General features: G+C 38.6%; 1 protein-coding gene across 5 annotated transcripts in view; it reads right to left on the minus strand.

Moving 5' to 3' along the window:
• The window catches only part of LOC309639014 (protein argonaute-4), a 38,160-nt gene that overhangs the window by 18,778 nt on the left and 1,528 nt on the right, over positions 1–17,854 (minus strand). For 4 of the 5 annotated variants that reach the window (XR_014251413.1, XM_082415697.1, XM_082415695.1 and 1 more), the window contains exons 2-11: positions 11,391–11,556; positions 6,609–6,729; positions 4,880–5,061; positions 4,565–4,701; positions 4,337–4,471; positions 3,561–3,648; positions 1,223–1,370; positions 860–979; positions 584–712; positions 209–342 (exon numbers count right to left, since the gene is read on the minus strand). Coding sequence is in view for 4 of the 5 variants with exons in the window: in XM_082415697.1 (XP_082271823.1) it covers positions 209–342; positions 584–712; positions 860–979; positions 1,223–1,370; positions 3,561–3,648; positions 4,337–4,471; positions 4,565–4,701; positions 4,880–5,061; positions 6,609–6,729; positions 11,391–11,556 (1,360 nt within the window). In the remaining variant the exon portion in view is untranslated. Of the gene's footprint in view, positions 1–208; positions 343–583; positions 713–859; positions 980–1,222; positions 1,371–3,560; positions 3,649–4,336; positions 4,472–4,564; positions 4,702–4,879; positions 5,062–6,608; positions 6,730–11,390; positions 11,557–17,854 lie in introns of those variants that run through there. The other variant, XM_082415696.1, reaches the window with a different exon arrangement.

The raw sequence follows: 17,854 nt of genomic DNA on the forward strand, positions 1-17,854 counted from the left end.
TGCTCTAAATGTAGGAAGCTGAGTCAGATTCTTAATGTAATTCCCAAGTCTGCGATTTACTATAAGAACAAGGTCTTTTTCCTATAGCCAGATGGTGTCACTATAGGAGTCTGGGATTCAGTGCCAGTGTACACAGCACATTCACATAAAGATGATATTTTCATATCTGGAAGGGATATTACTAAGCTGAAAATATGAAGATACTCACTTTAGTAAATCTTCCCTACATTGTTTCTGAGGCGCAAAACAAGCAACTGCCCAAACTTTAATTTCAATGCCAGCATAAAACTGCTTTCCTCGCATGTCCCAGACACCCTGGTTGGGTGTGGCTACCGTTTTATTCTTTAAAAAAAAAAAACACAAAAAAAGAAACAAAAGAAAAGAGAAAAGACATTACAATCTAAGGCCATTTTAAAGTTGATGAGGGGATAAACAAAACTCTATTTGATATTAGCCAAAAGACAAAAAGCAATAATGAGCAAAGCTATGAGTAAATTCAGTGTGGTGTAGTGGAAAAACCCTGGATTCATCCCTTTTTGATTGGTTGTTGGAAGAAGCTTGCTGAATAAAATAAAAAGCTTACCCGGCCTCCGTATTGCAGCATTGGTGCTGGAAGTACCCTGCCTGTGAGCTCAGTCATTTCATTGTGGACAACAATACCAAATTCTTTAAGATATGGATCAGGTCCGCCCACCATGCTGTTACTCTTCACCTAAAGAACAGGAAAGCCTGCATATATAAAAACCAAAGAGTAACTGTGTCCCATCAGGCATTTTCTATTGTTTTTTTTTTTGTTTTTTGTTTTTTGTTTTTTTCCCATCTGAAAGCTAGCTTATCTTAAAGACCATGCCTTACTGACCAGTCTACTGATTTCTTCCTGTCTGTCAGGAGCAGATCTTGCTGTGGCTTTGATCATCGTGGAAGTCTGATTGTCCGTGAGCTTCTTTATACATCGTTGTCCTGCCACTATATTACAAACCTACCAAGAGGCAAAGAGGAATTAGTTTGTGTAATGGGCTTCTATATCTTAAGCCTTTGCTGAACTGTACCTTACATCTTCCATTTCCAAAAAAAATGAAAATTCTGTTATATGGTGAACTTATCTGTCCAAAGTATTTTAGAGATTACTATTAAATTCTATCACTAGTTTAGAACATTTCTTTTTTAAAAAACACATTCAAGAGATTGGCAGATTGGCAAAAGAAAGTTTAGTTTAGCTTACCTCAAGTGGCAAGTATGTATGCTTTTGTTCTTGCCCCACCTGGAGACAGGGAAGATGCGGGTATTTCAGTTGCAGACTATACTTTTGCTTAAAATATTGAGCTACTGTACATTCCATTGCTTGCCCATTTTCTAGCTGTAAGGGAAAACTATAAAAGAGAATGTCTTTTTAGAAATTTCTTCAAGTTCTTTTTTTTTTTTTCAAATAAGCAAACAAACAAAAGCCTACTAACATTTTCTACCTTGACTTAAAAAAAAAGGTCAATCTTTATTTGCCCATTTTCACTTAAGCCATTTTAGGGTTTAATCAGGATAGCGATTTTGTTGGAATTTTCCATGTTTGTCTGTTGAAGCTAAGATGAGAAAATTTTTAATTAAAATGGAAAAAGAATTTAAATCAAGAAGAAGCCGCAGAACCAGAAAATACACAGACTTACTAGAGAGGTCAGTTAACACCTACAGATACAAATACAATCTCTTGCTGGCTTCTTAGAGATGAGTAAATTCAAATAAGGTCCTGGGTCATCCACAGATGATAACTTAAGATAACTTTTGATAAAATGAATGTAGCACAGTTACTGGGGCCACATCTTCAGATCCCCAAACCAGGACAAACGTATGTGGATTTGGAGGCCACAAGACCAGATACATGAACTTGAGACTGTGTCAAGATATTTGGTATAAACTGGGGAGCAGGATTTAAGAGACTCTCCTGATTTCGCTCTTCCAGTGGACAAATTATCTCAAACACTTGGCACAATAATTACTTTAATCTTGCTTTCTTAGCTGTTAATGGCTCACAAAGTAATAATGCAGTGAGGATCACCTATGTGATATTTAAATCTATGTGCTTTTAATTTTCATGCAAAGATGATATAGTTCTATAAGTATAGCTATTCTTACAGGGTACTGTGAAGTAATTAAATAATGAGAAAGATAGTTCTTTTTGAAACAAATGCTATAATTCTCAATAGTGACTTCATTTTTTTTCCTTAGAGAATGAAGTCAATGGTATAACATGAAGAATATATGGAACATCACTTTACAACTCAAGAAATTCATGTGATGTGTACATGAGTTCATACTGAAGAATTTATTCAAATCACTGAATTTATATACTACATTTATCCAGAGGCCACCCCAAAATTTCAGTTATCTAGAACAAAGCCCTCCAGTTGATTTTGATGTACACTTGTTTGAAAAAGTCTTCTGAGTGAGGAAAATAATGTAAAGTTAATATAGTTAAGTTTATGCTCTTTACTTAGAAAAGCCAATATTCATATTTATGTCAGACATGAGTTTAATGATCTTGATTACAAGAATAAAACTTACATATATGGTAATTTAAAAAGCACTTTAATATATATTTTCTCATTAGGTATAGCTCACAGTGGACTAGAAGTTGGGTGATTAGAAAACTGAGATTGCATAAGCACAAATGAATGTGCTGCTGGAGGCATACCATACACACTGACAGCTGGAAGAAGTGACAGCTAGCTACAAAAGGGGGGAGAAAAATCCACATAAAGCACAAAGCAATATATATCTTCCCATGACAGCTTTTATGACTTACAGGCCTTAATAGATCCTTCAGGCCATGCATTGAGAATTACAACACTAGAATAAATGATGTTCATAATGATGACTCTGCATCATTATAAAAAAGTTGATCTATGTTTAGCATACTCTGTTTAAGAGGTGAAATGACTTCCCTGGTGGCGCAGTGGATAAGACTCTGTGCTCCCAATGCAGGGGGCCCGGGTTCGATCCTTGGTTAGGGAACTAGATCCCACATGCATGCCACAACTAAGAGTTCACAGGCCACAACTAAGGAGCCCGTGTGCTGCAACTAAAGAAGCCGGAGAGCTGCAACTAAGACCCGGTGCAACCAAATAGAGAAATAAATATTTTTAAAAAAAGAGAAAGAAAAACTGGCTGGATCATAATTACACTTACAAAAAAAAAAAAAGAGGTGAAATGAATTAAAGGCATGAAATATGTTTTAAAAATATTTCTATCAAAAATATTTAAAACATTTTGTATTTTATTTATTTTTAGTTTTTATTTTTTTGACCGTGCTGTGTGCGGCATGTGGCATGCAGGATCTTAGTTCCTTGACCAGAGATCAAACCTGAGCTCCCTGCAGTGGAAGCGTGAAGTCTTAACCAATGGACCACCAGCGAAGTCCCTTAAAACATTTTTAAAGCTTCAGTGCTTTAAAGTGAAGATCTAGGTGATTTTTTAAATTACAATATGGGATACCAATTTCTCAAATTATTATAGTAGCTTCCTTTGTTACAAAAAATATAATGGTACAATTTTAGATGTGGTTAACATACGTCTGATGACTGGCTGGCCGTCTAGTCACATTACACACTCGATATTTTCGTTTCATCTGTCCACAGTGGGTCACCTCAACTTTAAGACCTGAAGTCAAAACAGTCAAAAGAGCAGTATTAATTAAAATCACAGTGACAAGAAAATACTCGAAGGTTGTCTTCAGAAAGGCATAGCATTGTACAGGACAAAAGTTGCAAGGATATGGGAACAATTTCATCATGCATAGGCAAAAAAGCCTCAGCCAAGCAGAAAAAATTAGAACCCAGATGACTTAAGACTTGCAACCTACTTTGATGTATTACTTCATTCAATAAGTATCTATCAAGCATCAACTATGTTTTGGTGCTTATTCTTGGGTCTGGAGACAGCCCTAATGAAGCTTATGGTATAATGAGAGAAGACAGCTAACAGGTAAAGAAGCAAAGAAACTCTGAGAATAAATGAACTTGTGTTATTTTATTAAAATGGAAGTTTTCAAGTAAGTAAAAGTAACAGTTACTAAGTTCCCGACATGTGCCAGGTACTGTGCTACTGTATAAAGAAGCTTTATACACTTAGTTGCATTTAATTCTCACAACAATCTTACAAGAGACACATTATCTTTATCTTAGAGATGAATAAACTAAGGCTCACAGTGGTTAAATAACTTGCCCAAAGTCCCAATGATAGAACTGGCAGGAATGGGATGGAAGCCCAGGTGTGTCTGACTGCAAGACCATGCTCCTTGCACCATGCTGAGCTGCCTCTCCAAGACCACAGTAATGCAAATACCTACCTCTGATTTCTTTGGTAAACTTGACACGCTGGGAGTCTGTTAGAGGTTTGGTCTGTTCATTGATGTTCTGAATGTCTAAAACCTCACACATGAACTCAATGATAGGCTGAGCCCGGTAGAAAGCAGTTGCAGATACTAACAAACAGAGAAGAATACTTAGCTTCAGGGAAAGGGAAAAGACCAAAAAACCAGCCAAAAGAGTAAAGGGTAAAGAGAGTTCCATCCTACCATCAATATTCAGCATCATATTCCACATGGCAGGTCTCACAGACTGATGAAAGCCAAACCAAACCTCCCTGCCCCCTCCCAGAGGGTGGTAGTAACCTTCAGGAGGTGAGAAAAAGGAGCGACCCACTGGAGTGTACCTGAAGAAACAAGAGTTTGCATGTTTCACAATAAAAACTTGAAAGAGTCTTTCATTTCACTCTCAATTTTGTAAACTGAAACCAAGTTTGAACTATGACTTATGCAGAAACCTTTCAATGTCTCCAGTGCAACCTAGCAAAAAAAGTCTGACATTTGTGGCAAAGAATTCAAACTAACCTCATGGAGGGAAGGTGTCTTGTGATAACATCAAGTGCTTGAACTGAGTCATCTGGGACTTCATTCAAGTGCCCGGCCAAAGCTTCTAAAAGCAACTGAAGGCTCACAACTGATACCCACTGAACAGACACTTTAAAGGTCTGGTCTTTACCCTCACCTGGAAGGGTCACTTCCATATCAACCTAAGGAAAAATACATAAAATACATACACATACATATTTACAAAGGCTGAGACATCCCAGGAATATTCATATAGTATATGCACAAGGATGTTTAACACTTTCTATAATTGCAAAACACTGGAAACAACCTACGTTCCATCAGTAGGGGAATAATTTAATATTGAATATTATGTAAAGTTAAAAATAAGGTAGATGCTACAACATGGATGAACCTTGAAAACATTATGCTAAGTGAAATAAATAGCCAGACATAAAATGACAAATACTATATGATTCCACTTATATGAGGTACCTAGAATAGTTAAATTCATAAATACACAAAGTAGAATAGTGGTTACCAGGGATAGGGGAGGAGAAAATAGGGAGTTATTGTTTAATGGGCACAGAGTTTGAGTTTGGGATGATGAATAGTTCTAGAGATGGCTAGTGGTCACAGTTGCATAACAATGTGAATATATTTAATGCCACTGAATTGTACACTTAAAAACGGTTAAAATAGTAAATTTTATGTTATATATATTTTGCCACAATAAAAAAATTGAATTAAAAAAATAAGGTAGATTTAAATGTACAGAAATGCAAAGATCTCCCAGGCATATTGTTAAATGAAAAAATAAGTCATAGAACAATATCAAACAAATAAGAATATATATATAGGGACTTCCCTGGTGGTGCAGTGGTTAAGAATCTGCCTGCCAATGCAGGGGACACGGGTTCGAGCCCTGGTCTGGGAAGATCCCACATGCCACGGAGCAACTAAGCCCGTGCGCCACAACTACTGAGCCTGCGCTCTAGAGCCCGCGAGCCACAACTAATGAGCCCACGTGCCACAACTACTGAAGCCCACGTGCCTAGAGCCCAAGCTCCGCAACAAGAGAAGCCACCACAATGAGAAGCCTGCGCACCGAAACGAAGAGTAGCCCCCGCTCACTGCAACTAGAGAAAGCCCGCGCGCAGCCAAAAATATAAATAAATAAATAAATTTATTTTTAAAAAAAAGAATATATATAAATATGCATAAATAGCTAAGGCACAAAAAAATATATGAAAGGATATATACTGAACTATTATAGTAGTTTCCTCTGAAAGTGAAAATGGGATTGAGGGTACAGGCAGGTTGGGAGGCAGGAAACCATAGCATTTCTAGATTGTCTGAATAAGGTTATAATGAGTATATATTTATGTATTGCTTTTAAATTTTTAAAACAAATGTCTTAAGTTATTGTGGTATTAAAAATATTTTCATAAGTGGGTGTTATATAATATTCTACAAGTTATAAAAATTCCACTGTTCAGATTCAGGTGGCACTTTAACACTGTGAGAAATCTGGAATATATGTAAAGATGACATAATCAACCTAAATTCTAATGCTCAATTATTGGTTAACTAAGGGACAAGAGAATATGGACAGAATAACAAATCTATCATCAGCATGAGAAACAACTTTAAGCGTTGAATTGTTATTAGAAAGGGAAACATTGTTGTCCTATGTAATTACTACTAAATGACATAAGTCTAATCAATATTTCTTGCTGTTAACACTTACCCTCTCCCGTCCAATTGGCAGTGGATGTGCTGTGTACATGTTTCTTTTGCCATCATAGCCAGGCTGCCGATCACCAAATACCTGCATCTTGAAGTGTCGCACCATTGTATCTACTACGTCCCTTAACAGTAATGGAGATAGTGTAGGTTAGCTCTGAGAAGCGGTGGTGAACAGTAGAAACTATCACCATACCTTAATCATCTAAATTCAGTTCAAAACTCCTTGGAAAAAGTAAGAGTTAAAGTTACAACTGACTCAAGTAATTAGAAAAATAGTTAACTAAAGAAATGTAGGCAAATGAACAAAAGCAATCATGAGATGACAACAAAAAGGAGGGAATAAAAGGAAAAAGAGAATAAACTTTATAGCATCTTCTCAAATTCTTGCTTTCCAAAATCCTCTCCTATGATAAATAGAGCCTTATAAGAATAACCTGTCTTAGGTATCTAAGTTTGGCATGTTCATAACTGAACAATGATAAGTGTGTTATCAAATAAGCATCCTTATTCAAGTATACTGGTTTTGGAAAAGAGAGTGAGCAGAATTCAGAAATCTGGGGATCAATAAATCTAAGATGCATCAGAATCAAAGGACTAAGTCAACCCCTTTGATAATGCTAGAAATTTATTATTCTTCATACTGTCTTGTTATATTCTAAACTGCTTCCAAGCAGTATAGAAAAGGGAATGTCGTAAAATATCCTCATTCCGTAAAGATTACCAGTGTAGTTTCTTTCTGTTTAGAAAGAAAGCCTTTCTCTCAATCGAGCATGAATAGCTTTATTTAAATGTTTCTGCATATATGCCGGATCACACTGTATGCAGGCTCTGAGACAAATGCAGCTGTGGGGGAACCAGAGGTTACAGTTTAAGATGGACAGATCTGGGTCTGTGCAATTTTGGAATGCTAGCGTCAATGAAAAGTCAGGTGCTATGTCTTACCAACATTAGTGAGCCCCATGTAGGAGAAGTGTACCTTAAAACACATCACAACTAACTAAGGCATTAATATTACTACAAATGAAATCTGTGGGAAAGTCATATGTTTTCAAACCAAATCATGCAACTGAAAAAAACTGATGGAGAAATATAGTCTCATACATTCCCAATTTTAAAAAGCTGACTTAAGAACAGTATATTTGGGGCTTCCCTGGTGGCGCAGTGGTTGAGAATCTGCCTGCCAATGCAGCGGACACGGGTTCGAGCGCTGGTCTGGGAAGATCCCACATGCCGCGGAGCAACTGGACCTGTGGGCCACAACTACTGAGCCTCCGCGTCTGGAGCCTGTGCTCCACAACAAGAGAGGCCGCGACAGTGAGAGGTCCGCGCACCGCGATGAAGAGTGGCCCCCACTCGCCGCAACTAGAGAAAGCCCTTGCACAGAAACGAAGACCCAACACAGCCAAAAATAATAAATAAATAAATAAATAAAAATTAAACATAAATAAATAAATAAATAAATACAGGCTGTTGTTAACTGACAAGAGGCTTGAGCTTATTTATAAAAAAAAAAAAAAAAAAGAACAGTATATTTTCAGACTGGAAGGGTAATTTCTTATCTTACTTTCTTAAAATGTAACCATAAAGTTTTACAGTAAAAAACATATTTTCACCTCTATTCTCATTTAACCTTCACAACAACCTTGTGAGACAAGCAGGGCAATAATTATTGTCCTCATATTAAAGAGAAAAAATAAAAATTCAGAATGGGCAAGTAAACTGCCCCTGGTCACACAATGATTAAGTGGCAGAGCTGTATGATGTTGGACAAGTTACTTAATCTCTCACATCTGTTTCTTCATTTGTAAAATTATGGTAATCATAACACCCACCACAAAAGTTGTCGTATTAAGTGAATAAATAGACATAGAATATTTAGAACAGTGCTTGTCATGCAATAAGCCTACTGCTTGCAGGACATTTGGTCCTGTCCAAAACATTCATAAGACATTTGGTCCATCCTAAAAGGTCCTTGATATTTGGTCATATTTGGTCCTGTCCAAAATGTCCATGGAGACATTTGGTCCACACCAAAAGGTCCTTGATATTCGCTTCTGTCCAAAACAAAAATTTGGCATGGGCCAAATATGCTCATGGACATTTTGAATAGGACCAAATTTCAGGGACCTTTTGTCGTAGACCAAATGTCTTATGGATGTTTTGGACAAGACTAAATGGCTGCTAACCAGCCTACTTACTCTGGTATGCTCAAGGATAACACTCCAGGAATCTTTCTCTCTCCTGAATCATCAAATTTTTCCACTCTACTGAATTACTGCCTTCAGCATATAAATATGCTATAATTTCTTCATCTTAAAAAAAAATTGAAATTTCCTGATCCCACTTCTTCCTCGTCTGAACATTCCATTTCTTTGCTCCCCATTGCATCAAAATCCCTTGACAGAGCTGTCTCTAATTGCTCTTCTCCTTTCTCTCTTCAATCTTCTCTAGTGAGGCTTTTCCTCTACCAAAGCTACTCTTACCAAGGTCCCCAGTGAGCTCCACATTGAGAAATTCAATGCTCCTCGAACATTAGACGATCAATTCTTTCAGCTTAAAACATCTTCTTCCCTTGCCTCCTCACTCTGCCCTGGTTATCTCTCATCCCAGTGGCCTCTCCATGCCAGTCTCCTTGCTGATTCTTCCTCATCTCCCCATTTGTAAGTATTGAGGTACCTCAGGACTCAGTCTTGAAATCTTATTTTCTTTAACCACACTCACTTCCTACATGATCTCACCTAGTCTCATGGCTTTACCACCAATATGCTGATGACTTTCAAATGTTTGTCTCCAGCCTGGACCTTTCTGCTGAGTCCAACCTCATGTATTCAACTTCCTGCTCAACATCTTCACTGGGATGTCCAATAGACATCTCAATCCTAACATGGCCAAAAAACAGATCTCCTGATCTGTCAACCCTGTTGGCCTCTGCCATAGTTTTCCCCGTCCTGATAAATGGAAACTCCATCTTTCCATCTGCTCAGGACAAAAACCCTGGAATCAATGATGATTCATTTCTTTCATACCTCCTGTTCAATCCATCAACAAATCTTGCTGACACTACCTTTAAAATATTTGTAGTCTCTGACCAGTTTTTATCACTATCACTTTTACTACCCAAGTTCAAGCCACCATCATTTTTCACCTGAATCATTACATATGCTTCCTAATTGATTTCCCTGCTTTACACCCTTACCTGCTAGGGTTCATTTTCAACACAGCAGCCAAAATGATCCATTAAAAATCTAAGTTAGTCATATCAAATGTCTACTCAAAACCCATCTAATCAGAGTAAACACTAAAGTTCTATGACCGCCTACAAGACTCTGCATGATAGGGCCCTTTGGAGTTTCTCTATCACTCTCCCCCTCACTCACTCCAGCAATACAGGCTTTATCTGCTATTCCTTGAATATACCATGCAAGCTGCTGCCTCTGCCTGGGACTCTTGTCATGTAGATATCCCTCACCTCCTCTAGGTTTCTCCTCAAATGTCACTTTTCAGTGAGCTCTTCCCTAAGTATACTATTAAAATATTACATATATATGTGTGTGCGTGTACCCATATATATACACACACATGCGTTCACACAAACATCTTACATAATATATACGTAACATATATACAAAATATATACATATTTACAATATACATAAATACTATATATACTATATGTATGTGTGTGTATATATATATATATATATATATATATATATATATATATATATATATATATGTAAAATCAGTGGCCCATCCTCCATCCCTATCTTCCACCCCTGTTTTATTTTTCTTCACAGCAGTTATCATCAACTAACAAATAATATGTTTTGTTTGCTTATTCATTTATCATTGGACTTTTCCCCCATTAGAATATAAGTTCCTCAAGGGTAGGAACTTTTGCCTGTTTGTTCATGTTGTATTCCCAGAACATAGAACAATACCTGATACACAATGAGCACCCAACAGAATATATGTCAAATGGATCAATATTAGCCATTGCCACTGCTTCTGTTATTATTGATTTCAGTTATACAACAGCCAAACAATTAAGGGCTTGCCTGAGATTGAACTATACCAGAAAGCCAACTAATTGATCTATAATGAGAAAAAAAAAACAAGCCACAAAGAAATACTTCACTTGACAGCAAGAGCATCCTTGGAAAGGCAAGAACTATAATATTAAGGACTGCCTGAATATCACAGCGTGAAAACAGAGAAAGGGAAAGTGGGTGATCTCAGCACACTGTAAGTATATCTGCTATAGGGCTATATTCACTATTGGTAAATTCCTGTCATACAGACCACAATGCTTAAATCATCTTATCTAGACCCCTCTTGGATAATGCTAGAATTAAACAGAGCTTCTGGGTTTACGTTCTTCAATACCCCAAGATGATTCTTCTGTCTTTACACTTATATTTTTCTCATGTCCAATACCAACACATTATAATAAAATTTGAATTTCCAGATAGTTCTATTTTCTATAGACACCAGTAGCTTCACCTATTTTTATAAACTTCTGCTACCTTTGGACAGTGAAAGAGTGACCTTTCTTCTTCATTCATTAAGTATTTACTGACTGAACAATGATGTATCGTGCATTCTGCTAGAATCTGTGAAGGATAACCAAGTATGAGACAGCAAACCTGCTATCAAGAAACTTAACATCTTAGAGAAAAAAAAAAAGCCTACATGTTAAAAGAGTTTAGAGAACAATACGATTCATAATAAACAAATTACGTGTATTTAAATGTATAAGAAGCCTACTCTTTCTAATCCTTACCTGTTGACTCTACGAGGCCGTTTTTCTGGTTTAATATCCACGTCATAGTGATACACATCTATTTTAGGAATCTGAACCTGAAAATGATTGGCTAACAGTCGAATTGGTTTTCCAACAGTTCCAAGGCCAGGACGACGAGGTGGCTGAAACAGGCTGGTTGGAGGTCCTGAAGAGAATGAAAGATATTTGATGTGTTACTTGTTTGTGAAGGATAATATTCCCCTCATGATCATGATGATGATGATAATAGCTACAGTTGGAAATTCCCTGGTGGTCCAGTGGTTAGGACTCTGCACTCTCACTGCCAAGGACCGGGGTTCAATCCCTGGTCCAGGAACTAACTTCCCACAAGCCACGCGGCACGACCAAAACAAAACAAAAATAGCTACAATTATTGAGATCTTATTATTCACTGAACATACTCTGATATACAAAGGTCAAAAGTTTTTTGACCTAAGATTCTCTAGATTTCTAAATATTTTGCCATGTTGCTATTATTCTGAATATGGGGGATGTCAACATTAGACACAGTATGATGAACCCTCAGAGGCAATCTACTGTCTAAAACCTTTTAACAGCATCAGTAGATCTACAGCTAGGCTTACAAAATTATATGCATTTAAAAATAAAACCATCTCGGACTTCCCTGGTGGCGTGGTGATTAAGAATCTGCTTGCCAATGCAGGGGACACGGGTTGGAGCCCTGGTCCAGGAAGATCCCACATGCAGTGGAGCAGCTAAGCCCGTGCACCACAACTGAGCCTGCACTCTAGAGCCCACGTGTCACAACTACTGAAGCCCACGTGCCACAACTACTGAAGCCCGCGTGCCTAGAGCCTGTGCTCTGCAACAAGAGAAGCCACCACAATAAGAAGCCTGTGCACCGCAATGAATAGTAGCCCCTGCTCGCCGCAACTAGAGAAAGCCCCTGCGCAGCAACGAAGACCCAATGCAGCCAAAAATAAATAAATAAATTTATTAAATAAATAAATAAATCAAACCATCTCTAAACTCTGGGGGCCATCAACAGTTCAGGCTGAAGATGATCCTTTAATCCTCCATAAATTAGCCTGCATTATTATAGTTTGTACAGACTGTAGGAGATTAAACAGCAGCTATATTTATCAATTTAATTGCTAACTTACATAGTGAAACAACACCAATAATGCTAGACTTTCTTGCTTATAACGTGATATTTTAAAAATCTGGACAGTCTGATGTTTCCTGATCAAGATCTAGTTCATTTCTTCAACAAACATTTATTCATTTATTATATGTCTAACATGTACTGTGGACTCAGGAAAAAGACAGAGCCTCTGCCTTCAAGGAACTTACAGTCTAGACAAGTGGTTCTCAACCTGGGGTAGCTTTTGTTCCCCAGTAAACATTTGGCAAATGTCTGGAGACATTTTTGGTTGTCACAAATTGGGGAGTGATACTGACATGTAGTGAGTAGGGGCCAGGGATACAGCTAAACATCCTATAATGCACAGGTCAGCCCCCCAAAACAAAGAAGTATTCAGTCCAAAGTATCAAACAGTACTGAGGCTGGGACTTCCCTGGTGGCGCAGCGGTTAAGAATCCGCCTGCCAATGCCTGGGACATGGGTTTGATCCCTGGTCCGGGAAGATCCCACATGCCTCAGAGCAACTAAGCCCATGTGCCACAACTACTGAGCCCGCGTGCCACAACTACTGAAGCCTGTGTGCCTAGAACCCATGTTCTGCCACAAGAGAAGCCACCGCAATAAGAAGCACACGCACCGCAACGAAGAGTAGCCCCTGCTCGCCACAACTAGAGAAAGCCCGTGCGCAGCAACGAAGACCCAACGCAGCCAAAAATAAATAAATTTTAAAAAAATAAAATTAAAAAAAAAAACAACAGTACTGAGGCTGAGAAACCCTGGTCTAGATATGGCAGTCATTCCAAATTATTCCATTGACGGTTCACAAGATAGTCCATAACAAGAAAGGATTCCATAAGTTAAAGAAACTGCATATTCCCTCCCCTGCTTAAAATTCCAATGTATACTGTCATGTTAAATTCTCTAATAAGTCACGTAATAAACCTGTTAAACTTTAACTCATCATTTACCTAACTTGTTTTTCCCTAGAACACACCCACACACACACATGCTCTTTCTGTTTTTATTTATTTTTTTAGATTTTTTTTTTTGATGTGGGCCATTTTCTTAATATAAATTTATTTTATTTATTTATTTATTTGTGGCTGCTTTGGGTCTTCATTGCTGTGCGCAGGCCTTCTCTAGTTGCAGCAAGCGGGGGCTACTCTTCGTTGTGGTGCACAGGCTTCTCATTGCGGCATCTTCTCTTGTTGCGGAGCACGGGCTCTAGGTGCGTGGGCTTCAGTAGTTGTGGGGGCTTAGTTGCTCCGCTGCATGTGGGATCTTCCTCGACCAGGGCTCGAACCCGTGTCCCCTGCATTGGCAGGTGGATTCTTAACCACTGCGCCACCAGGGAAGCCCCTGATGTGGGTCATTTTTTAAGTCTTTATTGAATTTGTTACAATACTGCTTCTGTTTTATGTTTTGGTTTTTTGTCCGCTAGGCATGTGGGATCCTAGCTCCCAACCAGGGATCAAACCCGCACCCCCTGCACTGGAATGCAAAGTCTTAACCACTGGACCATCAGGGAAGTCCCTCTCTCTGTTTTTAAAATCAAACATCGATCAATACTCAGTAGATAAGGATTTAGGGAAACACAGTCTGGGAAATATCTGTCTACAGAAAATCTTACTCCTTTTTGATTATAATGTCAAATGGACACTGGCCTAAAAAATAAACATCTTTTCTGCTATGAATAGGTGTTGAGTAAAGTGAGCTGTGTTTACAAAGGAAAGTTACAACAGGTTTTCTTGTTGCAATGGTATTTCACCAAGAACAAAGACAATTCACTAAGGAGAGAAAACTTTGAAGCAAGAAGCTGTTCTGTCCAACATCACTTAGGAAAATCAAAGCAAATCACTTTAATGAAATTTGTGTTGACAGATCACCACATACTAATTCTTAAAGTACTGAAAATCTTTTCACGTATTAAATTCACTGTTCCTTCTTCCCCTAAATTATACTCATCCTTCAAAACAGGTTGAGTGCAACCTCCTTGGAAAGCCTTTCCAGAATCTCCCGGGCTGGAGGATGCATCTTCTGTGTTCCCAAGACCTTCTGTATAAGGGAGCACTTAGGACAAGTACCTAGAAACAACTTGTTAAATTACTGTCTCCTTCACTAGACTGCAAACTCTTAGAAGAAATGGACTTCCAGTTCGTTGTTATCTCAATACCTAATTCAATGACGAGCACATTGTAGTTCTTCAATAAATGTTGAACTGAACAGTACCAATAATCCCTGTAGCAGATCCAGGTAGAAACTAAACAGAAACCTAGTCATTTCTAAAACAAAAGAATTGACAATTATCTTTTCATTAAAACAAAAAAGCACTTAATTTATACTAAAAATATTATTCCTTGGAGTTGAGTTCCACTTCTGGTGAACAAGGGGATCTACTCTTGGTGTGATACGGCATTTATAAACAAGATAAGAAGTAGATAATAAATAATATCAGAGGTAGACAGGCATACTGAATTAACCCAATTAAATCATATAGAAAAGTCAGCCCTGCATATTCCAAGATATGCTTAAGCAATCTTTGTATCGCAAATCCAGCTTTATGACAGAAATTTGCAAACAGAAATTTGGATCAAATGACTTGCCTAAGGACGTATGACTAGACTAGGTCTCCTAACTCCAGTTCAGGGCTTTTTCTTCTCCAATTTACTTCACAGTCCTATGGCATCTATACCTCTCTAAAGTACTTGATGCCCTTTAAAGAGGCAGAGGCAGAAGAAATGAAGGAAAGGGATTAAGAAGTGGAGAAAAGCAGAGTGTGTTTCTTTTCCATGGCAAGAGAGAAAAGTTAGAAGGTGAGTGATCATTCCTTTTAATAAGTTTAGAAGACTTATTTAGAAAGATATATTCTAAAATTGTTCATCCCCAAAGCTGGTTTCTTTGAATTTATCAAACGACTTATGAAGAAATAAATCATAGTGGCTAAGGCTCTGGAACCAAACTGCCTGAGTTTCAGTCCTGGTTTTACCACTCCCTAACTGCATGACCTGGGGCCAGTTTCTAAGCCAATCTGTGCATCAGTTTCCTTATCTATAAAATGGAGGAGGGGGCTTCCCTAGTGGCGCAGTGGTTGAGAGTCTGCCTGCCAATGCAGGGGACACGGGTTCGAGCCCTGGTCTGGGAGGATCCCACATGCCGCGGAGCAACTGGGCCCGTGAGCCACAATTACTGAGCCTGCGCGTCTGGAGCCTGTGCTCCGCAACAAGAGAGGCCGCGATGGTGAGAGGCCTGCGCACCGCGATGAAGAGTGGCCCCCGCTTGCCACAACTAGAGAAAGCCCTCGCACAGAAACGAAGACCCAACACAGCCATAAATAAATAAATAAATAAATAAATAAAATAAACCCAAAGTTTAAAAAAAAAAATGGAGGAGGTATGATAATAATAGCATCCATCTCATAAGGCTACTGTGAGGATCTCATGAGACAATGTATATAAAAGGCTTAACACGGTGCTTCACAATGGTAAGCACTCGATACATGTTAGCTATTATGATTGCGCTTGCATAAATGTTGTTATTGCTCAAAGGTCTTCATGTGGGGAGCGTCTCCAAAACTTAGTGACAAAGTCAGAGAATGACATCTTCCAAAAAGGTAACAAATATGACTCAACACAGATTAGATGAAGTCAGCTTAATAGAAGAGGAGGGCATTAGACTAGGAGTCAGGTGACCCAGACTCACCCTCACCACTCAGCCTTGAGACCTTGATAAAGTCACTTAAGCTCTCTGAACCTCTTTTCTCATCTGTAAAACGGGGATCATACCTGCCTTGCCTACCTCACAGAGAATTAAATGAGCTAACAGCCAAGAAAGCACTTTCCAAACTGTAAAGCACTGTAAAAATCAATATTACTATTAATATAAGCAAAATAAATGGTAATATAATTAAATATATTTATTTCCAAGTTACTGTTGTCAGAAATCGAAATTGGGTGAGGGAGAGCAGAGCAAGACTAAACATGCTTCAATGATTGTTCAAGCTAGGAGGGAACAGAGCATTAGATCCATGTGCTTTAACAAAGAAGCAGGAAAGCTTCTCTAGGTTCTTAGCCTGGATGAAATATCCCACAAGACTATCAACTCCCTTTGCTCTAATTCCATGCTCAGCAAGCAGCTTCTTGTTATTAATTGGGTTTCCAAGGTACTGTGACACCAAAAAAGGAGTTTGCTAGACAGCAGGCAAGAAAATATTCCAGTCAACGGAAAAGATCTACGTGACATTGTGGCTTATTCATTAGTGTCTTATAAATGTGGTTAGTGAGAATTAATTTTCCTCAATCCTGGGTGAAATGATAAGTCCTGCAAAATCTAAAATCAAACCAAAAAGAGAGTCCCTGGGATGTTCCTAACACCGCCAGGTTGATCTTTTCCATCAAATTTGGTTTGTATACACAGTTACATAGTCTCTTTCAATATCAGCTCATAAATGCAACAGTTGATTCAATTATGACTTTCTAGCAGGGGAGGGAGGGAAGAAACATTTGTTGAGTATCTCCAATGCATTACTATCTACAACAACACTTCCCACATACATTACCTTATTTCAGTCTCACAACAATCTTGCAGCACATAATTATTATTACCCTTATTTTATAGATGCGGAAATGAAAGTTCAAAGGAATTAAGTAATTTGCCCAAGGTTATACAACTATTAAATTACTAGATTGGATTTGAACAGAAGTCTGTTACATTCCTAAAGACCTGATCATGCCTTTAGCCGGGGGACATAGCTGAAGTAACCCAGTGTAATACACTGAGGTTTATCAAATAATATTAATGTGACAAAACCAATTTATTTTTAAAAGGCATATGAAATTTGACTACGAAGTCCTTTAAAAAATACTCTAAGGGGCTTCCCTGGTGGCGCAGTGGTTAAGAATCCGCCTGCCAATGCAGGGGACACGGGTTCGAGCCCTGGTCCGGGAAGATCCTACATGCCTCGGAGCAACTAAGCCTGTGCGCCACAACTACTGAGCCTGTGCTTTAGAGCCCGCGAGCCACAACTACTGAAGCCCGCGTGCCTAGAGCCCGTGCTCCGCAACAAGAGAAGCCACCGCAACGAGAAGCCCACGCACCACAACGAAGAGTAGCCCCTGCTCACTGCAACTAGAGAAAGCCATGCACAGCAACGAAGAACCAAAGCAGCCAAAATAAATTAATTAATTAAAAAAAACCCCAAAACTCTAGGGACTTCCCGGGCGGTCCAGTGGTTAAGACTTCGCCTTCCAGTGCAGGGGGTGGGGGGGTTGGATCCCTGGTCCAGGAGCTAAGATCCCACATGCCTCGTGGCCAAAAAACCAAAACATAAAACAGAAGCAAT

Source organism: Balaenoptera physalus, assembly GCF_965194825.1.
Source record: "Balaenoptera physalus genome assembly, chromosome: 1".
NCBI lineage: Eukaryota > Metazoa > Chordata > Mammalia > Artiodactyla > Balaenopteridae > Balaenoptera > Balaenoptera physalus.